Source organism: Ceratotherium simum, chromosome 1, assembly GCF_057802395.1.
Source record: "Ceratotherium simum simum isolate JZ-2026a chromosome 1, ASM5780239v1, whole genome shotgun sequence".
Classification (NCBI taxonomy): Eukaryota; Metazoa; Chordata; class Mammalia; order Perissodactyla; family Rhinocerotidae; genus Ceratotherium; species Ceratotherium simum.
The window spans coordinates 62,202,254-62,227,335 of NC_141900.1; the positions used below are offsets into that span (position 1 = coordinate 62,202,254).

At 33.7% G+C, this 25,082-nt stretch overlaps 1 protein-coding gene across 2 annotated transcripts in view; it reads left to right on the plus strand.

The window, feature by feature from the left end:
* ZNRF2 (zinc and ring finger 2) overlaps nt 1-25,076 on the plus strand; it is an 89,119-nt gene extending 64,043 nt beyond the window's left edge. Inside the window, exons 3-5 of one of the 2 annotated variants that reach the window (XM_004419202.3) lie at nt 10,194-10,299; nt 17,103-17,182; nt 20,007-25,076. In XM_004419202.3, the coding sequence (XP_004419259.3) occupies nt 10,194-10,299; nt 17,103-17,160 (164 nt within the window). In that variant the 3' untranslated portion in view covers nt 17,161-17,182; nt 20,007-25,076. The other variant, XM_087429169.1, reaches the window with a different exon arrangement.
* Nucleotides 25,077-25,082: the final 6 nt, after the last annotated feature.

Here is a 25,082-nt window from a genome sequence, read left to right on the forward strand (position 1 = left end):
CATAGTTTTTTGTTGTTTTAGATTTACTTACATGATATTTATTCTAGATTACTAATTTAGTTTTCTACAATGACCTTCTTTTCCTTTCCTCTGAAATATTAAGTTAAAAAATTGTGTTTTGGTTCTAGGAACTTTTACTTACAAAGTCATCATCCCCCCCGCCCCCCTCCCTCCTTCCCTTCCTTCTTTCCTTCCGTTTGTTCTGACACTATAGTAGATGTCTATTTCAATTTTTCAGCTTGGTTCACCTTCATTCACATTGCTGTGTGCACTTAGATAGCTTATGACTTTTTTTTCTGTTACATAATGTGAGCAGTTGTAGAATCTCTCAACACACATGTAGGTCATACTGTTATTTCTTTCTCAAATAGAAGAAGATGGAAGATATTCTCTGGTGGTCATTAGCTTGGCACCCACTAAGGCCTGTTGTTTGAAGATGTGAGGAAAGAATTTTCCATCCTCAACCCCACTTCGTAGTTTTCCTTCCATTGTCAGAGCAGCCTTCTGCCTTGACCCAGTGGGGTTCATTCAGGTACTACTGACTGCCCGGGCAACTTAAAGATGGGTAGATTTTGAGCAGGCTCATTGAAAAGAAATAAACCTCTTTCCAAATCAGTGTATTTTCCCTCTTCTTAGAACTGTTTTTTAAAAAGTCCATTTCGTACTTGCTCTTTCTTGATTTTCATGTGGTTTCATTTCCTGAGGTTTCAGATGAATCTAGATTTATATTCTCCAGGATCTGGCAGTTAGTCACAGTGATTTTAGAAATTTAGTCGTAGGGTAAAAGGGGATCAAGAAAGAACTCTCAATTGTTAATGTTACATGACTGTTATTGTCAGAGCTGTTGGTTCTCAGCTTCTTGCTTTTTCCAGATACATGTGAGTTTCGCACTTTGCTTTATTGTCTCAGGACTGGACATTTTAAATATCTTCTCTCTGACTACATACTTTTAATACTTGACCCATACGTACTAATCAACCTGTAAGTATTTGTTGACAAACTTGGCATATATTCAGTGCTTTCTGGTTGATTGGCTGATAGGAACCTCTTGGATAGAGAAATCGGTACACTTGAAAAAAAAATAGATCTGGGGGCTGGCCTGGTGGCGCAAGCGGTTAAGTGTGCACGCTCCGCTGTGGCAGCCCGGGGTTCACAGGTTCAGATCCCGGGTGTGCACCGACGCACTACTTGTGGAGCCATGCTGTGGTGGCGTCCCATATAAAGTAGAGGAAGTTGGGCATGGATGTTGGTCCAGGGCCAGTCTTCCTCAGCAGAAAAAAAAAAAAGAGGAGGATTGGCAGATGTTAGCTCAGGGCCAGTCTTCCTCACACACGCACAAGAAAAATAGATCTGATCTCAGCTGACTCACCAGACTGCAAACAAAGTGCCCAAGTCACTGAAATAGCAGCCCCCTGGCTTTGGGGCATTTTCTGTCCATTGGCTGTGCATTTGTTGCTTGGTGTTTTCCCAAGTCTCCTGCGATCTTTCACTTCATTAGCTGTTCAAAAAATATTTATTGAGCACTTAACGGTGTGCAAAAAACTATGCTAAGTGCTGGAGTAAGCGAAGCCTACAGGGTTCCCTGCCCTTGTGAAATTTACTTCGTTTCTTTAATACAGAGGTTGTAAAGTATTGGCTACATCTGGGTCACAGAGATTTTTGTGTATCAAAAATGTTTTTTGAGGGCTGGCCTGGTGGCATAGTGGTTAAGAGCACGCGCTCTGCTGCGGCAGCCTGGGGTTCGCAGGTTCCAATGCCTGGTGCGCACTGACTCACCGCTTGTCAAGCCATGCTGTGACCACGTCCCATATAAAGTAGAGGAAGATGGGCACAGATGTTAGCCTAGGGCCAATCTTCCTCAGCAAAACAGAGGAGGGTTGGCATTGGATGTTAGCTCAGGGCTGATCTTCCTCACCAAAAAGAAAAAAAAATGTTTTTTGAGTCAATATTTTGAAAATGAGAAATTTCACCTAAAAACTTAAATTTGCAGCTGCTTTAAATATATAATATCTGACCACACTGGGCCTTCATTCCCTCATGGCATTCTGCTATAGTAGCACATACCCCTTTAATAGGACTGTGTGCACGAGTTTGTTATGATTACCTATTAATACCTAAAACTAAGGCTAAATTCACTTGGCATTTATTATTACAACGATGCTGTTCTTTTTTTCTTATAAGATAGTTAAGAAGATGAGCTACGTCTTAAACATTTTCTCGCTTTCCCCCTTGAGGCTTTTGAGTTTGTGACCCTTGTACAATATTTATCAGTCAGCCTGCTAATTATCTACGGCCTCAGGAGGTAGCAGAAGGGAAAGACTATTACACTTGAGCCCCAATCAGCAAAAGCAGTAGACATACACGTTGTAATACTCCCCCTCAAATGCATCCTAACAAAATGATAGAATCCTAGATCATAAATCTGAGGTAGTTCTGACATAACATAATATGTATTGTTGCCTGCTGTAATACCATTTGAGTTGACATTTTTCAGTTTACTTCAACAATGCTGTAGTAAAATTTTGTTTATATTCAGCTTACATTTAGTTACAGCCTTATAAGTATTTTCACATTCATTAGCTCTTTTATTTTTAATTATCAATATTAAAGACCATGTGAGATATAGCTATTTATGACCTGCAATTTATTTGAAGAAAATGAGCCTCAAAGAGATTGGTGCATTGTCCAAAGTTGAAGCCTGTTCTTTTTCCATGAGACTGCCTTCCGTTTGCATTATCTCGTTAGATCTTCACAACAATCTTATAGAGACTGGTTGAGCAGGTTTCATCATTTCTTTAGATTGAAGAAAACGAACTCAGGAAGAGTGCTTTCCTGCCAGTAATCACATAGCATTCAGAACATACCTGCTCCTTGCCAGGTACAGTACTAGATATTTAACAGGTATTATCTTATTTAATTCTTACCACTACCACATGAGGTAGGTATTGTTATCCCCATTACATTTTTAGTTTGAAGAGCTGGAATTTGAACCTAGAACTGTCTGTATAAGTAACACTCGTTTTTTGTTGTGCTACATCATATTATCCAGATTGCTTAACTCCTTTTTGTTGCCATAAAGAGCCTACATTATAATTTAATACATTAATCTAATTTAAAAAGTATACAGTAATAAATTAAGCTTGAAAATAAGCTTTTTTGTTTTTTTAGGACTGATGTTTTTCTTTCTGCAGTGATTCAAAACAAAAATGAACCTGAAACTTAAGTTTAGTTCAAAGTATGTTTTATGTTGTTATATATATTCAGCAGTTTCCAAATATTTTTTTACTTTTTAATGTGGACATCTTATTTAGGAAAACACTTGTTTAGGGTTTAGCAAATCAGTGTAATTGGTTTTGAATTTTGGTTTATTGTTGAATTGTGACAGGGGGGAGTAGGAAAGTTAATATGATTTGAAGATTGGGGAATAATTTGGTAATCTAATAATTTCTTAGGTGGCTTGTATGACTTCTTACAGCTTGTTAGGTACCTGATTTTATAAAACCTAATCCTGAGCTAGCTTTTCTAGCCAAATTAGGAACAAAAAGGTCCAAAAAGCTAAATCTATAAGTATTGAGTTAGTGTTCCTTTTGTATATTTTACCTTTTAGAGTTTATAGTTTGGGTTCCATTTTACTTTACTTACATTTTGGAGAAGGCGCCAATTGTCAATTTCCAAAATATTCCTAAAGGTTCACATTTTTCTTTAAAAGTCATCAAAAGAGTCACAAGTTCTATCTATCTCCTTTTGAAGAATTAGTCTTAATTTTCAATTAAGTTTCTAACAATGCAGATGAAAAGGGCTATGTGTTTAGTCAGTTCTCAGTTATATTTATAAAGTAAAGAAAGCATTGATGCCGTATTTGTCACTGGCATCTAGGTACAGGAAGCCAGTAATTCCTAGTGGAACCAGAATAAGTTTCTAAAAAGGATAAAAACTGACACTAACCAGGAATTTTGAGTTTTAGACAGTTTAATAAAGGTTATTCCCATGTTTTTATTGATATATTTGTCTTACAGTGAAAATGGCAGTTTCCCTTTGTTAAATGTCATTTTTAATTCCCCTTATAATATTTGAATACAGTAACAGCTCATGAATCTATAATTTAGAATATTAATGTTAACTGCTTCTTTTAAGTGCATTAGAGATAAATTTATACCTGAAAGTATGTATGAGCCCCAACTTTTCATTCTTTGAGTGATTTCTTCTTACTAATATTGTGAACTTTTTTAATTCTTGATTTTTCTAGGGATTATTTCACATTTCAGCTGTTTTTGTTTTCTACTGCTATCATTGAGGGTGCAAGAACAAAAAATAAGTCTTCAGGTAAAATGCCTGATCCATAATAGTGCTTGGCATTGTATTTTGCTGAAAAGATCATATACCTCTTTGGATGCTTAATCTGAAAATAGTTGTGATGATTATGAAATTTTCGCATGGAGTTTTCTTGGCTGCGTCTAACAAATTTGGTCTTATTTGTTGTTTTCTTTCTTTTTTTTTTTCCCCCTGAAAGGATTTTGGCTGTCTGCTTTTTTTCATGTTGTCTTGATCTGTAGTAACTATATGGATATGTGCTTGTAATTGCTAAATATTTTAATTTTGCATATTTGGCTGCTTGAATTTTAAGTAATTTCTTTGGGCAATGCACATTAACAGCTTGAGGCTATAAGTGAAATACCAATTTACAGAAGTTTTTAATTAGTTTATATGTGTATGTTCTTTACTATATATTTTAAAGTTTCATAATTTGCTAAAAATTAAATAAAATGCAAAGTTGTACTGGCCACATTTCAAGTGCTGTTTTCAGGCCGTATGTGACTAGTAGCTACCATTTGGGACAGCACAGAGAAAAGATTGTTGCTGTCCTCTTAGGAAGTTCTATTGCACAGGGCTCTTGTCCTGTCCAGTAGAAGGAAGTAAGCAATAAAGTGTAAGCAGTAAAAAAGCTCGTTTCTGATACCTTTTTACAACAGTTGAATATTAAACTCCAGAAGGTGAAGCATATGACTAGTCTTCAGCATACTTCCCCTAAATATGTAGTCATCACCATCTTGAGTGTTTCAAACTTAAAGTTGCCTAGAACAGCTCATTTGCTTGAGTATTTTTGCTATTTTAAAGTGAAATTGTTTCTTGTAGCAAAATTCATGAAGTGGTAAAAAGGCCAAGGACTTAGCCTAAATTTGAATACTGACCCCAGGATTTACTAGTTTAGAAACTTCTAGTAAAGTTACTTCTTTGAGCCTCGGTTTCCTTATCTGTAAAATGGAGGTAACATTAGTTACCTCGTAGGATTGATAAAAGACTTAAATAGGTCTGAAAGCATGTAACAGAGCGGACATTTATAATGCTTTTAAATATAGAATGAAGCCAAAACATTAAAAACTAATTAGGTAGTGTTGTTCGCATGGAATTGTTCCCAGCCTGGCTGTTATAATAGGTCTCTAGAAATGGCTATGTCAGGAGTATCCTGTAGAAGTTTCTGGTGGCCATGGGATTATTTATGACATTGTGTAAAGTTGAAACAACTAGAACACCAGAATGGGGAGAAAAAGAAATAGAAAAATGACCAACTTTGTTTTTGGAGAAGTCGGTAAAGTACTTTCTGATAATGATAATAAGAACTAATAATTTGTATATTTTTATAACTTTTAAAGTTTTTTGCATAATTCTTTAAAATTTTATCTCTATAATATTGTGAGTACCTTTATTATACTAATATTAAAGAAGAGTAAAAGGAAGCTGAAGGTTGACCAACATTTTGGAGGTTACATAGCTAACTAATAGTGAGAATGGAAATTCATATTAAGTTTTCCACTTTAAATCTTGTGCTCTTTCTACTTCAACATGCTGTTCGCTTGATACCAATTGTGTTTCTGAGGCAGGTGTATATTTCAGAATCGCTAGAGATGGGGCCCAGGTCTATGTAATTTTTTTTTTTCTGTATTGAGACAGAATGCATTGCCCAAGTGATGCTGGTGCCCACCTCTGGTTGAAAATCATTGCTCTCTTCTGGGTTTAATTCTTTTTCTATATCAGTACAGCTATAAATTAATGCATAGACTGTGAATGAATAAGACAGAGAATTAGACGGATAAGCAATACACTGATTTAACTTACTGTTCCAGATGTTTAGGCAGGACGTCAACAACACTTTTGAAAAAGCAACACAAGTATAGTTTCTGTTCACAATCTCTAACGTCTCTCTGTCGATCAGTGCCTGTGGAGGGGGGAATCCAAACTAGCCAACTATGGTAGTTAAATATATTAGTATTCCCTTCTCTGCTTCTCTGTTATCAATTTTAGCTAGTTAGTAGTCTGCCCTCAATGTATTCCAGTCCTAAAGCATTGACCCCTTCTTGCTTGTAGGTAATATCTTCATGAATGTTTTCAATTGATTGGCTAAAGATTTTGTGTGTGTGTGTGTGAGGAAGATTAGCCCTGAGCTAACATCTGTTGCCAATCCTCCTCTTTTTGCTGAGGAAGATTGGCCCTGGGCTAACATCTGTGCCCATCTTCCTCTACTTTATGTAGGACGCCACCACAGCATGGCTTGGCAAGTGGTGTGTCAGTCTGCGCCCAGGACCCGACCCTGCGAAACCTGGGGCCGCTGAAGCGGAGTGTGCAAACTTAACCGCTGCACCACTGGGCCAGCCCCAAGGTTTTTAATAATCTTTTCCCAGGTGCCTTGAAGATGCTTCAGTGTTCTGGATCTAGTGGTATTTCCAGGCCCTGTTTAATTCTGAATGTGTCACCTTACTAAGCTCAAAACTTCCCTTTGAATGAAAAAACAATGTCACAATAGAGGGGAGAGAGGACTACTCTAGCAAACCCCAGCTATGCAAAAATTAATCGTATTGCATAGTGAATTTTCAGAAATGAGAAATACTTTCAAACAAAGACAGATCTATTGGAAATAAGACTTTCAAATTTGAAAATTAAGCATTTGCTATTGGAGACAGTAACTGTGAGGTTTTGCCGTGAGAGTGGAGTGTCTTTTAACTCAGTTGCTCATCAAAATGCAGTTGAGCAGTGGCTATAATATGTTAACATTAGCTTTTAATTTTCTGAGCAGAGATCATTTCACTCAGATCTATTTACAGTGGACATTGGGCTGCTTCTGCATTGAAATTCATGTGTTTGGCATGTTCTTGTGTATAGGTGTACCTTTCTTAACAGAAAATACAGTCCTGATTATTTTTCATTCCTAGGTCTTAGGGAGCTTATGATTAAAATGACTGACTTTATGACATTCTAGAGTAAACTAAAAAGATTTTTTTTAACGTAATATCTGCAAAACATAACATTATATACTTAAAATATATATCATTCTGTTAATTATATGCAGATTGGATTTGTCTTTGTTTTACTGTAAATAAATTTTCTTAGAAACAGGATAAAACCTAATAAGCCTTTTAAGATGTTAAAATTTTACCAGCTCAGAAATTTTAAAAAACCTATTGCAATAAAGAAAGGAGACTTGGTAGTCATAAATCAGCATAAAAGTATTGTAAGACAGTTATTTTTCTGTGAGCAATGCATTCTGAAGCCTGTACTTAGTGGATTTCTACTTATTTTCATTTGGTGTTGAGAATCCATTACACAGACTTATGTGGCAAAAATGTGGCAATACTTTTTATTTTTTAAAAGCTGGTCTATCTCATTTTCTTAATTTATGATAATTGAGATGTTATAGTTTATTTAGACTTAAATCTAGATGCATTGTTAATATATTCCAAAAGGTAGAAAATGTGATACCCTATTCCATCGATTCTGATACACTTCTTTTTCATACTTTAAAAGCTCTGAAAAATGAGACGTCTTAAAATTGATTTGTGTTGTAGTTTAATGGAAGCATTTTTTTTACTTGGTGGTGTATAACACTAATGGTGTGTCTTATAATCATTGATATCTTCTTAGGCTTCATAAAAAGTGATCATTGATTTTTTGGAGTTTGTTGTGGAACTTGGATTCATTATTATGTGGTATATCTTTATGGTGAAAAAATCTAAGTGGTGAGAATATACCATATTATTTGGAATTATAAGATCTTTTAGTGTTTCCTTCAGATCCTTTTCTTTTTGTTCTCACTGCTGTCATCCTAGTGTCAAATGACAAAACTAAAACCATTTAGTAACAAGTTTGATGTCCTTTATTCAAGGGAACACAATCCATGGATTGGGGGAGTACAGTGCCTAACAAGCGATTCCCAAGGAATTTGAGCAAGAGTGAGTTTTACAGACTGTTAGAAGAGGCAAAGCGGAAACCAGGCATGATTGGCTAGGAGGGTGGGGATTTCCTAATAAGCTCGGGGGTCATATCTAGGGTAAGCTCAGCTAGCTAGAGTGGATGTGGAGGGTTGTGATTGGTGTATGTTCGGTTTTCTTGACAGTGAGGTGTTTCCCATAAGTCTAGGGTGTTTTAGGTTTAGATTTGTGATGTGGGCAGGGCCATTGAGGCGGCCTCCATTTTGTCAGTCCCAATATACTAATTAACTTTATCACTAGTTAGATGCTTTACATTAGGCTGATTCCCTGTCTGTGGAAGGCTATTGAGAACAGTAAGAAAAAAATGGAGATCAAGAGAAGGAGGAAAGACTTTGGGTTGGCGCGGGGTTGGGGTGGAGTGAGGGTAGTGGCTGGGACCACCAGGGCCAAGAAAAGAAAAATAGAGGGCTCTTGAGGAGGGTGTTAATAAGCAGCATTTTCCATTTACCCAGCTTTACTTGTCCAGAAATCTTTTTCTGATTAAGTGTCTGATTGTGATATATTAGCTTGTGAGCTACCCAATAGTTAGCTAAAATCACTTCAACTATATTCCCTAGATTCTGAAAGCATAAGCCCTTCTTGCCAAGGCCCTTTCCGTTTTCTGCGAAAGTTGCCCTCTTATCCCCTCCAGCCTTATGGGTAAATCATCTGCTGGTGCCTTCCCTTCTACAGACCAAATAAATCTGTGCTTCCTCGTAGTGTGCTGTCTCAAAATGAGTAACTAAAGGGGGAACTACTTCTTATAGAATGAATTTTTCTGCAAGGAGCTGTTACAGATATGTGTACAATTAAATTTGTTGATTTTTATAGGAGGTGTACAACTACCAGACAAATACTTAATTTTAGGAAACATCCCTACCTTGCTCTGTCTTTCATCATTTAGGTAGAGATTGGTGCAGTCTTTCCCCTGTAGCTTATTTGATTTTTATTTCCCAAAACCAGTAATTTATTTATTTGTGGAATAAATTCATATTGCACATTCCTGCTTTAAACTTTTCATTCTTGAAACTTAGTGAGAATGTATACTCTTCAACAGTTTCTGTATACTCTTCAGTAATGGCATGTTTTAGTTATTTCTCATTTAAAAAGAGTCACAAAGTGTATCTGGCTAACATACTCTATTTTAGGCAATATCCTTTTAAAAAATAAAATTTAACGTTAATAAAATATAACTGGAATTAAATTTTCAGTATAAAACGTTAAGTTGAGGGAACTTTTTTTTCCAAAATAAGTTTTTGCTTTATAAAGAGTTTTACCATAGGAGTATTTTAAACAGTGTTTAAATACCCTGCAGGACCCTCTGGAAGCCACTCTAATTGCTGCCTAGAGTAGGCTTAACATTGTCATGGAAAAGGATTAAGAATTGTTGCAACCAGTCTTTGAAATCCTCAAGTTTCCAAAAGTTTCTTTGAGAATCTACACAAAATCTTTGATCTACCTTTGCATTTTCTTGAGTTAAGCAGATGTTTTTAAAAAGTCCTACATTGCGGGTGATTCTTTAACTTATCTGATTTTGTTATTTAGAGTTTAAAAAATTATAATACTATTTTCATGTCTTTTCATTCACATTACACTCTAAACTTTTTTGAGCTATCTTGGGCACGAAATTAATATTGATTAATAAGAGAAGGAAAATGAATTGTAAATTACAAATAACTGACTTTGATAAAGTTTTATAGCAAAATCCTTTGCAATTTGAAGGATTCTGTATTGTTCTTGCTTACTGTAATGCTTCAATGAAATAGAAATGAGAGAGACTGTCTATAAGTAAATGTAAACATTACTCACTAATTTATGAATAGTATTTCAAATATGAGTGCTGAGTTTTATGTATTTCTGACCAAATATGCCAGACACCACTCTTTATAAATTAGCATTCACGTAATTCTTCTCTCAGTTTTATTGTCCTGAATTCATTTTCTCTTTCCTCAGAGGATGTACTGAGTAAAGATGCTGGGGAATGTGCAATATGCCTTGAAGAGCTGCAGCAGGGGGATACTATAGCACGACTGCCCTGTCTATGCATATATCACAAAGGGTAAGTTTATGTTTACCAAGTTAACCGAGTTGAAACCAGAGTAAAAGATCTTTCTCAAAGTTTCAGATACTGTAGTTAGGGCTGAAATGGTTTCTTCTTCATTGAAACTTTCTCCCCTCATTTCTTAAAAATTAGTGGTCTTTCTCAAAATCATCCCATTTGCAACAACATGGATGGAACTTGAGGGTATTATGTTAAGCGAGATAAGCCGGACAGAGAAAGACAAACACTGGATGATTTCACTCATACGTGGAAGATAAACAAATACATGGACAAAGAGAACAGATTAGTGGTTACCAGAGGGGAAGGGAGTGGGGAGGTGTACATAAAGGGTAAAGGGGCACATATATATGATATTGACAAATAATAATGTACAACTGAAATTTCACAATGTTACAAACTATTATGACCTCAATAAAATAAAAATAATAATAATAATAATCTTTTTTTCCTGCTAGAACCAAGATTTAAGCCTACATCTGTTTGTATCCAGAAATCTACCATTTGTTAAGCTTTTACTATAACCCCAGGTATTGTCCATAGCTTCTTAAATAGGTTATCTCATGTAAGCCTTGTAACAGTCTCTTTTACAATTCAGGAAATAAGCTGAGGAACCATAGGAAATCTCTCGAAGGTCGCATGGCTAGTGAACGGAAGAGCCATGTCTGTTTGACTTCAAAGCCTATCTGGTTTCTCATAAAGTGGTCTTGGTTTTAGAGCAACACAGGAAAAATTTTAGGTAAAAAAAATTATTTAACAAAAAAAAGAATAGAAAACTATAACTTCCAAGCCAATAAAAGGAGTAAGGTGGAATTTTATTTAAAGGTAGGAGGTGGAATTGGGGGAAAGCATAGAGAAAATGGTAAATAGTACAAAATAAAGAGGAAAAAATAAACCCAGTATCAGTAAATATAATAAATCTAAATAGAACAGACTCACCAGTTGAAAACAGATTGAAAGATTGGGATGTGCTGTTGATAAGCAACATACTTAAACATAAGGATATAGAAAAATATGAAAGTAAGGGGATAGAAAACTGTCCAGGCAAATATTAACTAAAAACTAACCTAAATTAATATTGCACAAAATAACTTTATAGCAAAAAGTATTATCAGTATGATATGATGATAAAAGTATATAAAATTCAATTTTTTGTGTACCTAAGAACATAGTCTCATTATTTATAGAATAATCAGAAAAAATTGACAAATCTGTTATAATGGGAAATTTCAACTCACTTCTCATTGACTCAAGCAGACACACACAAAATGAGTTAAGACCTAGAAAAACTGAGCAATATAGTTAACAGGTTTGATCTAATGGGTGTGGGTGTGTGGGAGTGTGTGTGTGTGTGTCTGCACCCAGCAATTAGTACATTTTCTTTTCAAGCGTGCATGAAGTATGATAGAAATTGATTATGTACTATGCCAATAAAGCAAGTCTTAGCAAACTACAAAAAATTAGTACCATACAGAAAGCTTTTGTCTGACCACTTGTTAGACATCAGTAATAAAAGATAAATAATCTTCTCACAAACTGTTAAGTAACTTGTGGATCAAAGAAGAAATCATAATGGAACTTAGAAAATACTTGGAACTGAATAATAATGAAAACCTTTTTGACATTAAAGAGTGATCTTTGGTTTTCTGTTAGAGTGGAAAGAAAGACTGAAAAGCAATAAGCCAACTTCTTACTTAAGAAATTAGAAAAATGATAGCAGAATAAACACACAAAAAAAAAAATAGAAGGAAGAAAATAATAAAGATCAGAGAAGAAAATAATGAAATTTAAGAATTACACACTAGAGTGGAGACCAACAAAGCCAAAAGTTGGTTCTTTGAAAGGGCTAATGAAATAGATAAGCCTCTGGCCGGATTGTCTCTGGAAGGAAAAAATAAATAGTATAGGAAAGAAAAAGGACACATAACTTCAGACATGGCAGAAATGAAAAATAATCAGAAAATTCTGTGAAAAATTTTACACTCTTCAATTAAAAAATTAAAATGGGCAGTTTTAAAAAATATATAATATTATAAAAAATGATTCAAAAAGGAGTAGAAAACCTGAGTCAACTAATAACTATTATATGTAGTTATTAAGACTAACCCTGAAAAAAAAACCTAAAAACAGGGCTACAAGGACAGTTTGGTAACGTTCTGCCAGACATCCAAAGAATACCGTGTTGACGTCACAAACTCCCCCAAAAGAAGAAAAAGATGGAAGATTCTCCCACATATTTTATGAGAATAGCATAAACTTGATACCAAAATTGGACAAGGACAGTATAAGAAAGAAAATTAGAAGACACTCTCATTTATGAACATAAATGCAAAAATCCAAAAACATATTAGCAAACCAAATTCATCAATAGGTATCTAAAACATAGATAATGCCTCATGACCAAATTGGATTTATATTAGGAATGCAAAGACACTATAAGATTAGAGAATTTATATATGTAATTCACAACATTAACAAAGGAGAAAGACCCTTATTAACTCAATAAATGTGAAAAAAGTTTCAGTAAAATTGTATACTTATGTATTAATGATTTTAAAACAAAAGCAAAGAATATTTATTGGATAAATTATTAAAGTTAATAAGAATTTAGCAGGGTTACCAGATATGAGCTCAACATATGAAAATCAGTTGCATTCATAGCTCAATAAGAAAAAAAATATAACTTTTTTTTAAGAATAATAACAGCAACAGAAACTACGATGGCAATAAGGTGTGTTAAGAATAAATCCTACAAAAGATACTCAAAACTTTAAAACTTTATTGAAAGATATTATAGAAGATGTAAAATAAATGTGGAGGTGTACCGTATTGTGGAAAGGAAGACTCAATGTCGTAAAGATGTCACTTCACCCCAAATTAATCTGTATAGTTAACACTATCCTGATCAAATCTCAATTAGTTTTTTCATGTAACTCAACAAGTTGATTCTGAAATACATCTGGACCAAAGAGTGAAGAGCCGGGAGCAGTCAAGACACTCATGAAGAAGAAAACCATGCTGGGGGGGCTTGTCTTATACAAATTCATTATAAGACTATTAATTAAAACAGTGTGGAAAGGACATTGGCCAGTGGGACAGAAAGAGTCCATAAACACTCATGCACAGATGGAGGGATAGCACAGCTCGGGGGTTAAGAGCATGGGCTCTTGGGAGTCAAGACTCTCAAGATTCCAGTTCCAGCCCCTCCACTAATTCAGTGTGTGATCTTGGTCAAGTTAGTTTTTCCCTCCCTCAATCTGTAAAATGATGCACTATTACCAACTTCATAGAGTTGTTATGAGGTTTTAAATGAGTTAAGTTTTAGAAAGGGCCAGCACATAATAGATGCTATGTAAGTGTTCGTTAAATAAATGAATAAATTAGCCAGAGGTGGTATTACAGTGTAGTTGAGAAAGAATGAACTATTCAATGAATGCTAATGGGATCAATTGGTTATTGATATGGAAAAACAGTTGAATCCCTATCTTACATTTGAAATAAGAATCAGTTCCAAATTCAGTAAACATCTGTCTGTGGAAACCAGAATCTAAAGTGTTGAAAAGAATATAGAGAAATGTTCTTGACCTCTTGGTAAGGAATTATTTTTGGGGCTAAGATACCCCTCCCCCAAATAAAAATTTAAAAGGAAAGTTGACAAATTCAACTATTTTAAAATTTAAAACTTTTTTGCATCATGATACTGTGAAAAAGTAAAAAACTAGACCTCAGACTGAAAGTGTTTTTCAATACACATAACAACAAAGGTTTGGTATCTGAAACAATGCTCGCCTTCAGTGACTTTCTGTAAAGCACCTAGCTCATTGCAATTGGTAGATGGAAGGATGATGACAATATAACGACATGATCTTACTGGTTTGTACATGCTATTTCTCAGCACATTAATGTTTTACTCCATCAAATAAAAGCAGATGAGAGCATATGTGGAAGCAGGCCATGGAAGAATATGGGTAAGGATACCCCTTCACCAAATGTTCTTACACCCAGTTCACTTAGGCCATGGGCTTTATTTTGAAAGTGCTTGCTTCAAGTTCTCCTCAAATTTTGTGCATTGGCTTTTGTCTGCATAACCCAGCAGTATCAATCCTTCCTTAATCCTCTTTATGTCAAGCTAAGTTCGCCCTTTTTTTAAAAACATCCTATATTTACAGTGGTATTTTATTTATTTGGAATGAACACATGTTTGTTCTGGTTAAAAGGTTGTGTTATGTGAGTGGTCTGCCTTTAACTTGTTTTTCCCCATAAACCCAGTTACTTTTAGTGCACAATTTTGTAGAAAGCAAGGTTCATCAAAAACATGTTATAGCTGAAATACCTGAATAACTTCCTACAAATGTATAAGAAAAAGACATATCAAAGTAGAAAATTCAGAAAAATTTTTAATCGTCAATTCAGGAAAAAGGAACCCCAAATGGCCAATAAACATACAATTTTAAGTTGGTATACTTAGCAGATAGCTCTGTAAATAGCCATGTGCTGTACATATCCTACAACTCAGTAATTCCACTCCTAGGTATATTTCCTGGAGGAGTTCTTAATCTTGTGCTCTAGGGCAGTGTTACTACTCAGTATGCAGGTCCAGGGTGAGATAAAGGAGCTTGTGCCAGAATGTACATCAATATATGCTGTCTGCATTGAGAAGGTCTTGCAATGATTCAAAAAAAAGCCAATCAAAACAGTGTGTTTAGGGCCAGCCCTGGTGGCCTAGTGGGTAAGTTCAACGCGTTTTGCTTTGGTGGCCCAGGTTTGGTTCTCAGCCATGGACCTACACCACTTGTCTGTCAGTGGCTGTGCTGTGGTGGTGGCTCACATACAAAAAAAAAAGAGGAAGATTGGCAGCAGATGTTAGCTCAGGGCGAGTCTTCCTTAGCAAAAAAAAAAAGACAACAAAAAACAGTGTGTTTAGTGGCAAAATTAATGTGTATTCTGGCTCAAGCGCCTTGTCTCATTGAGAGCTAGTAACAAACAGCTCATGGATTAGCACTGTGTCTGTGGACCACACTTTGAGTTCCACTGTGCTCAGAGACACGTATAAGAATGTTCATAGCATCATTAAAAGTGTCCAGTAAAAAAATAGATACATAAATTGCAATATGTTTATATAATGGAATACTATGCACAATGAAAATGTAAAAAACAGAGCCTTACTTTTAACAATTGCAAATCTCGAACAATTTGAAAAAAGCAGTTAGAAAAAGCATACTTACTTTACGGTTGCATTTATGTAAAATTTAAAACATGAAAACAATACTATATGTTGTTTTGGAATATGCACATATATAGTTACAGAGTAAGAAAATACCTAAGAATGAAAAGCACGAAATTGAAAATAATGATTTCCTACTGGAGTTGGGAGAAGGAAATATAATATTTTAAATAACATGGGTTGATAGCAATTTATGTGAGAAAGACCTGGGGTTTTAAATTATTACCTTCTCAAGATGAGCCAAAGTTACGTGGTTGTATTTGGATGTACTGTGGATTGTTAATACATGTGGCATATTTTGTTCAGTTCTCAGTACTTCGTTTTAGGAGGTATTCTGGTAGACTAGGGGGACCTCTAGAGCCATGTGAGTAGGATAGAGAGCAGGCTGAAAACTGTTGTAAGCCAAATTGGGCATGTTTATTTATTTAGACAACAAAAGTCTTAATGGCAACAGAAATTGTTTTAGATATTGGAAAGAATATCATGTGGATGAGATACTTTACCTTTTTCTGTTTTTTCCATTCTTTTTTCTTTTTTTCCTTTTTCCATTATTTTTACCTACCAAACCATCCTGTCAGGATATGAGAATGATAAATATTAATTTTATCCTTCAGCATATTAGCCAAGCCTTCTAGCTTTGTGACATATGAAAATTTGATGTGTCAACAATAAGAATGTTAAACAGTTTGAATCCTGCTTGGGTAACTTCCTAGCTGTTGGCAAGTTACTCAACCTTTTCAAGGCCTTGAGTTTATCATTTATCACAGTGAAGTAAAACTTTCTGCAGTGATGGAAATGTTCTGTATCTGTGCTGTCTGGTAGAGTAGCCACTAGCCATGTGGCTGTTGAGCACTTGAAATATGGCCAGTGTGACTGAGGAATTGCATTTTTCTTTTATTTAATCTTAATGAATTTAAATTTAAATAGCCACATGTGCCTTATGGCTGCTGCATTGGACAGTGCACGTCTGTAATGAGGATAATTATATATTCCCTAATTTTTAACTTCTAATAAAATCATGAAATACTTTATAAATGCAAATGGATGGTGGTATATTTATTTGTGTGTGTATATGTATTACAAGATGGGATAGAATTAAAATAAGTATTCAATACATATAAATATGGTCTTTTAAAAATGTGATGCAATGTTGTCAAGAATTGAAATTTAAAAACTATTTTGATTATATTGATAGGTAGCATGAACAGGTTGATATTTGCATAAATGATATCTATTTTGAAGAGAGAAATATCTGTCCAGATTTGTCATTTAATTTTGAATATTGGTAAAATGGTAGTTCTTTAGATTCTCTTGAGGTCATGGTTGTTCTGTTTAAACTTGAAAGTACTTTATAGCATAATTTTGCAAAGATTATTTCCTTAACTGCCGAGAATAATCTAAAGGTAATAAACATATCTTTATCTTTTACCTATATGTGCCAAATATGATCATTTAAAATTTGAATTTTTTTTCTGCAAAGATATAGTAAAGTCAAGAAGTAAGCATTTTTATTATGGCTGTCATGATATAAATAATTAAACATAAGTGTTTCATTTTTTCTGGTTTTGTTCTTTTTTAGCTGCATAGATGAATGGTTTGAAGTAAATAGATCTTGCCCTGAGCACCCTTCAGATTAAGCATCAGCTTCCTGTTTTTTAGGTAATTCTCCCTTTTTCTGTTTTAATTGCTTTTTAAACTGTTACCTGAATTATACATTCTCAGCCACCATTTTTATTCATTCATTTATTCATTGAGGTGTGTGTGTGTGTTTGTGTGTGTGTGTTCTGGACATTGTGTTAGGCTACTGTATAGAAAACTCAGATTAAAAACAACTTGATACCTGAGGAGAGGAGTCATATATTGAGTAACTTTTGTATTCCTGGTACTTTAAAGCACATTAGCTTATTTAATTTTAGTTTAATATTTTTTAAAAAACCCATTTTACCAATGAGAAACCTGAGAGTCAGAGTAATTAAGTTCCATGACTTTAAGAAGCAAGTTGCACCAAAAATCCTTGCAGTCATGCAGTTAGCAAACAGAATCAAATTTCATACTCTCATCCATAACTTCCCAGATATGTTCTTAGGTAATGCAATATAATATTATAACTCTAATCACAATAGTTAGTTAACATTTATATTGCATAATTATGTGCCAGGTATTGTTCTAAGCATTTTACATCTATTAATAACTCATCTAATTGTTATAACAACCCTTTGAGCTCAGTGCTCTTATTATTTCCATTATGCAGCTGAGGAAATTAAGTTATAGAGAGATTAAGAAACTTGACTTGTCAGGGTTACATAGCTAGTTCCTTGGTAGAGCTGGGATTTGAACCCAGGCATTCTGGCTCCAAAGATTGTGTTCTTAGCTATTTGCCTATTATTACGTAGGAACATTTTCTTCAAAAAGTTGCATCATCAATTTATTCATTCAATTTAATCTTTGCTTTTCTATCCTCAACATGTAGTATAGTACGTGTCTATATAGTAGGCAAAAAAAATTGAATAGAATTTTAAACCAAATACAGAATTTGTTTTGCTCTACTGATTTAGCTTATTCATAATTCTGTGTTATTTGAAAATGTTTAGTGAATTGAATGATAACCTCACTTGCGTATTGTGTTTTTTCATATTCCATGAAGTGAATTAAATGGCATTATTTAGCTTTGAAAAAATAGCTGTCTTCATATATATGAAAAGCTTTTTATGAGAAGACTTCCAAAAATGACATAAAGCATTAGGCTTTTACATCAAGGTAGAACATTATAGCCAATCCCGGAATTGTTTCAGAACGAGTTAGAGCATCTACGTTCAGAGACTCAAGACAGTAACAGACAACAGTCTTTTCCGAATGCCTGAGACTGAAGGCAGGGAACTAGAGCAGATGATATCCTGAGGTCTAGTCCTGTGTGTACCCCTAGTTCCTTTGATTTTACTAAACTCCTGGTCTTAAATGTGAGGTGTTGAGGTAATAAACACATTCAAGGAATTCTGTTGCTCTTAATGAGGATAATTTCATAGCAGCAGATTAGAATATGACAAAGGTGATTTGAGGTGATTTAACAGCAGCTACAGCAATTGAAATCAGAGCTGCAACATTAAGTGAGACCTCTGTCATAAGAATGGAGGGTTATGCATGTGAAATGGGAAAGCCTTGGTAAACTGTAGAGAACTAGAAGACTAACCGCTTTTGAACCTTTTACTTTGAGGTTTTCAGCTGATACCTTGACACATTTGAAGTATGAGTTGGGGTAAGATTGCTGTGTAAGGGAAGTTTGGTGTTGGAGTGGTATTTTGAGTATGTGTCCACGTATGATTTTATTTCACTGTGAAAAAGGTTTTTTGAACAGAGGAATGCTTTGGAATGTCTTCAGTGTCTCCGTATGTCTGGGCCAATAAAGTAAAACTATGGCTAAAATTAGAAGCATTTTAAGAGACATATTAAAAACCAATGCTAATAAAATGAAATTCTTTTCTTAGTATTTTACATACCGAAGTAATATGTCTAAATCCTTCACCTTTAGGTAAAATTTGTCTTTTAGAGTCAATAAACTTTTTTGAATGTGATGGAATTTTATGGTATAAAATTTTTATTTCATGATCTAATCAGCTAAATTTTTACTTTAATGTAACAATGATCTTATGGGATATGTGGCACATGTATCTCATCTCATAGTCAATATGCATGTCTGTTGGTCTTAAACAGCTTTTCAGTTTTCTTACCTTATGTACCAGTGTTATCTTTTTATTTATTTTCTATGTAGAACCTGAGTTTGTTGGCAGCTGCCTTCAGAAATCTGAATCAATGGAGTCTGTCTCGATGGTTGTTGGAGAGTCATTTTTAAGAACGTATAGACATGGAATATCTTGACTCTCACATTTTTGCTTTTGTTCTGACTGCTCTTATTTGTCAAATGATAAATTCCTTATAACCCTTTTGCTGTCCCAGATTAAAAGTGTATGTATGGATTTGAAGAAATTTCAGTGTTGTTAAAACACTAAAAAAAAAAAAAAAGGCAACATGTAGCAGCAAATGCAGCATATCTGATATTCTTCAGTATAGGAATTTAATAGCCCAAAATAGAGATAAGTGCATATCTAAGGTCTTGATTAATTAGGAAATTGTTTACTATTTCTGTTTGAGGTTTTTACTTATTTGAGGAGAGATTAACAAGTTTTGTGTACGTGTGTGTTTTCTGTACTCTGGTGTGGTCTTTATTGTGGAGGGGGAATAACTATTATGTAGTGGCTATTTTTTGACTATTTTAAGCTTTAATTGGTCCTGTGTTTTTGATCTGATCTTTTGCAGAACACTAAATTTTATGAGTTTTTAGAATAGTAAATAAGAGTATGAAAATTTATAGTAACTAAAGCAGTGTTCATTGGGAAATGGATGTTGTGTTTTGATTTGTATTACTTTTACGGACTGCTGCTTAAACTAAATGTGTCTACTTTTACACAAGTTTTCTTGTCTTTTCAAGATGCTTGAAAAACCAAGAGGATATGAGGATCTGTCTCTGGAAAAACAAAAACAAAAATGCAGGCATACTCAGCCAGAAATCTGAGTTCTGTGAGACTTGGAAATGCAGAGATGGACAATCATACAGGAAAAAATCCTGCTGCAGAGAGGACAGTTGCTGCAGAACTCAGTGTACCAAACATGCATATAAAGGACACACAGGGATTTTGGAAATGCTGCACATCCCTAAATAGTTATCTACATAGGTAATACTGATAAACATTTTGTATTCAGACGCCAAAGTTAACTGATCTAAAAGTTGATTTACTTTTTATTAAGTTCTCTAGAGCTGCGCAACTCATTGTGTTTTGATTTATTGTGTTTTTTAGTTTGGGGTCTCTTCATTTTCCCCCAACATGATGTTTCTGCATTCATCTATTCTTAAATAATTTAAGACCACATAATTTACTTCTTATAAATTAAAGTCTTAAATGTGAAACCAAGAAATGTAATCAAGAAGTAAAACATTCTCTGAATGTAGACCATGATCTCAAGTTCTTCTATTTTTTTCCCCAAGAGTGGAAAATAGACTTCTACATAGGAAAGCTAAAATATGTTAATATTTTAAATTAAAGGTTTAACATTATCAGAATGCAGTCCAAAGACTAGAATCAAGTTACATAATTACATTTTAATTAATTAAATCTAGGATTGTCTACTGAATTGCAATTTATTAAATACATTGTTTCCTCTTAAAACTGCTCAACAGTTAATCAGCAATGAATCATCTTGCAGCTATGCAACTTTTAAAAAAATAAGAATTACCAATTTTAAGTGCTGCCAGCTACAATAACTTTTGTTTTAACGGGTATTTTTGTTTGTTTTTTTCATGTAATTATTTTATTGTGCTTTGCATCTCCAGGAAGTTTTCCCACATTTGGGTGAAATGTTTAGCAGGTTATAAACTTAATAACTTATGAAAAGGGTAAAATAAAATTTTCTTGAGTGGAACTTGGAATAATTTGAGGGATATTTTATATACTTTTAAAAATCAGAATTTAATTGGGATGCCAGATTTATAGCAATTTGCATCTTTAATTTTCCAGGTAATCTGGAGGTTAGTGTTTGATAAATGATTTTTTTAAAGCAAATATGAAGATTTTGTTAATTTATAATTTATTAATGTGTTATTACTGTAATTGAAAAATGTTATAGAGACTTTTAAATTCAGTCTTGTTTAGAAAGAAATGTATTAAGCAAAATTATGTGAATAAATATTCCCACAAAATTCATCTGAATGGTTAAAAATACTGGAAGAGAGCTATCAGGGCTACAATAGTGAATGTCTTTTTTTTTTTTTTTTTTTTTTTAATATCAAAAATACCAATAAGTAGATTTTATGTTTTCAACATAGGGAAAATGTTATCAGTGAACTTTTAAACAGTGCACTTTACTCAGTATAATTGAAAGTTGCACAGTACTATTTTCTTATTTTAAACTTTCTTTACTCTAATGTATTTAAGTATTTGCTTTTCTATTTAATGCTGCTACTCTTATTCTTCTCAAATTTTTTCCCTACTCTCTTGCTTCTGTTTCATATTTCTTAAAAGGGCACGTACAGGAGCAACTGCTGCTACCCAGAAAAATTTGTGTATTATAAACAGTTAAAAGAATTTTTAATTGCTTTCTAGTGATTCTAGACCAGATAACATTTTCCCTAAAGTTATGCTGTGAAATGCCTTTTGTTATGCTGCAACTGATAAAAGAATCCAAAACCTCCATTGTGACAGCTGACAGCACAGTTTCATAGGTGCTCTTTAAACAGGTTATGGAAAATATTCTTCCCTCGAGGAAAATATTCTCTCCTTAGATTTTTTTCTGTTATCATGATATCTTAGTATGAATCCATTTTATTTCACATTTTCAATTTTGTAAGCTTTCACACATACACACACACACGTACACACACCCCCGCCTGGAAAACCCTCTTAGAATGTGAATAATTCATTTTTTTTCTATTACTGGTATATTGTTATGGTGAGAATTATTTTGTTGTCTTCCATTCTTAAAGGAAAAGATTTACTGTAGTTGTGGTAGTTAACTATTAATATTTTCCTGGAAGTTGATTTTCTGATATAATTTTCTTTTTGACTTTTTAAAACTTACTGGCTTACGTTCACTTTTCCTTCCTTATCCTGTATCATACTCTCACAGTCTTATTCACTTGGCCTCTTTTCGTCATAAGGTTCTGTGCTGCAGCTGCTACAATAGAAGCTCCTGTGGTTTAAAAGAAAGTTCAGTGTTTGTCAGTGTCAAGTGCTACTAGATTATTATATTTGTGTAGAATAGTATTTACTTAAATCTGTTTATAGTGATCCCTTTTTGTTAAAATTTACAAAAGTTAGCATTTTTGATTTTAAACTCAGTCTCCATCAATGACTTCCTAAAAAGAAGAATTTAGAAATTGAAAAGAAAATGTTTTTAAAGCCCAAATGCTCCAGTTTTTATTCAAAGTCAGAGTTCCTATTCTGGAAAATATTATAAGTAATATTCTACATAATGTCACTTATAATACCTGTAAATCCATATGTGGACACTGACTAGTCTAAGTAGGACATAAAATCACGTTAGATATTTAAATATGTAGCTGACAACTGAATATTATGGAGACAAAATAAAGATTGAAAGCCTAGGTTATCAAGTTGGTTATAGCTTTCTAGAATCTTTGTAAATACTTATTCTCAAATAAGATTGCGTATATAGAAAGCAATATGTTCTGAAATATCACTTAGTGCCAGTCTCTTCTTCATAATGGATTTATTGCCAATTTTGACTCCTCGTCTTACTTTGATCTGGCTTTTTTGTTTGTTTGTTTTGCCAGAATGTATGAGAGATAGTAAAATTACTCTTTCTTTGGGCTCTTTGCTAGAGAGATAGACTAAGCATAGTCTTAATCTGTGTTTTTCAGATCTGGTTATAAATCAGGTATAGATTGTGTTTTAAGAGCAGTGTTTGTGATTGAAATATAAATAATGTTTCTATTACTGATTTTTTTTGTGGTAGTCAAAACATTTAAAAAGTCATACTGTTAACTGTTGCATACTATATAGATTTTAATTTCTTAGTGTAAGTCTTATATTTCATTTAAATGTTATACAGTTATTTCCATTTTCACCCACTAAACACTTTACTAGAATGTAGCCCAAAAATGCCTAGGAAACACTTTCAGCATATTTGCAGTATGTATTTCGAAAAGATTTCAGTTTAAATGAGTTAATGAAAATGGCAGATTCCTTTTCAAAGCTTATTTTACTTGCTTAAATTCAGGTATAGTGAAGTTTAAGAGCAATCATTTAAATTAACATAGTGAGACATAGGGATGTTTCTTTAAATGAGAAAAACTGTAAATTCAATGTAAATATTACCTAATTTTATTTGCTAATCTGGAGAGTTGAAGAAGGGAAATTTCCTAACGATGAGCTATATTTGAACAAAACATGAAACTCCTTTTTAAAATTCAAGAATAATTGGATTTACCATGTGATTGACATCCACATTATGCATTAATAATAATATCCAAATCATCTTATTCTTTCATGGAAGAAGTTTCCATATAAATCAGATTATTAGGAACTTTGTAAGACTACATAGAGGTAAATATTGCTTATTAAAATATGAGTACAGTTTGTTAGTTGCAGGAAGTCATCTAATTCATTTGGGCCATTTTCTTGCAATTTGGTTTATGCTGAGGTGAGCTCAGTACATATTGACAATGGGTGGTTAAATGTGAAGTGTCCCTTGTTCTTGTACAAATATTTTCTAAGTTAAAAAAAAAATTATAGCATGCCAATATTTTATCTTTGGCCCATTCCACTTTTTTCTGAAGTATGTAGTTGCTGATTTTTTTCTTTGCTATATTGTGAATAACAGTAATTAAATGATCTGTTTTACTGTCTACTTTTCTTCTCTGCCCAGATCTTTTCATTCTGAAATTAAATTGCTACTTGGCTTTCTTTAGAGGAAATTGCTACTTGGTATACTCCTAGTAGTGATTCTTATTCAGTAACAGCTGATACAACTTTTTGGTAATAATTTACCCACACAATACTTCAAGCATCATATTCGGTGAATGCTGTGCTTAAGCTAGGAAGCAGAATGTTCTTTTTAAATCACAGAATTCTTTTATTGAATGGGAGATACCTGGTCTTTTAAGTCAGCTGATTCTTTATGGAAAGTAAAAGGCATTGAAGACAAACCACGTAGATTAATATTTAGTTTCAGCTGAAAATGCAACATTGCTATACTTAGGGGAGTTGGTATATTTTCATATATTTAAGCTATCAATGATTTTAGACTAGTGACTAATAATAAGATAGATTGTTGGTTGCTTATAAGAGCAGCATGGCATAAACTCACATCCCAGAAATAAATCAAAGTTTAAAAAATGATATTGTAGTATCTCTTAACCAACATTGTTAGCTCTGCCCTGGACTGTGAGGCACCTGTCAGGACCCCAAGTCTTAGAAACAGAAGTGACTGATTTCTTCTGTTACTGAATTCTCATGCCTGCCTTATAGATTTGGTGTGCTGAGATTGATAGGTACTGATGATTTATGTTTCTAAACTTAACACTTCTGCCAGTACCCTGTTACCAGTGAACCAGGTGCCAGCATTGTGAAAAGGTTTCATTATTAGTCAATAGCATTTTAGCACCTGTATGCATATAATACGGTTAGCAGACCCCATAGGGAGGTACAAAAGAGATTTTGGAATTTGATGATGATATTGATCTTTATTTCAGCAGTCCATTATATTTTATTTCTTTGCAATGACTATTTATGAGTTTCATTGTTTGAAAATCATGATAATAATAGATATTTACCTCTATTGCTTTGTTCATGGTTTCTACAACTCTTCTGTAATACCTCTTAATTTCCTCTATTAGAAAGTATTTTCCTGTTAAATAAGGTATCACAAGCATCAATCACAAGAAATATAGAAAATGTATTAGGAACAAGTTGTATTAGTGTGTTCTAAACTAAAATGGAACAACTCATTATTGATATTTTAATAAATAAGACTTTCAAATGATCTTGCC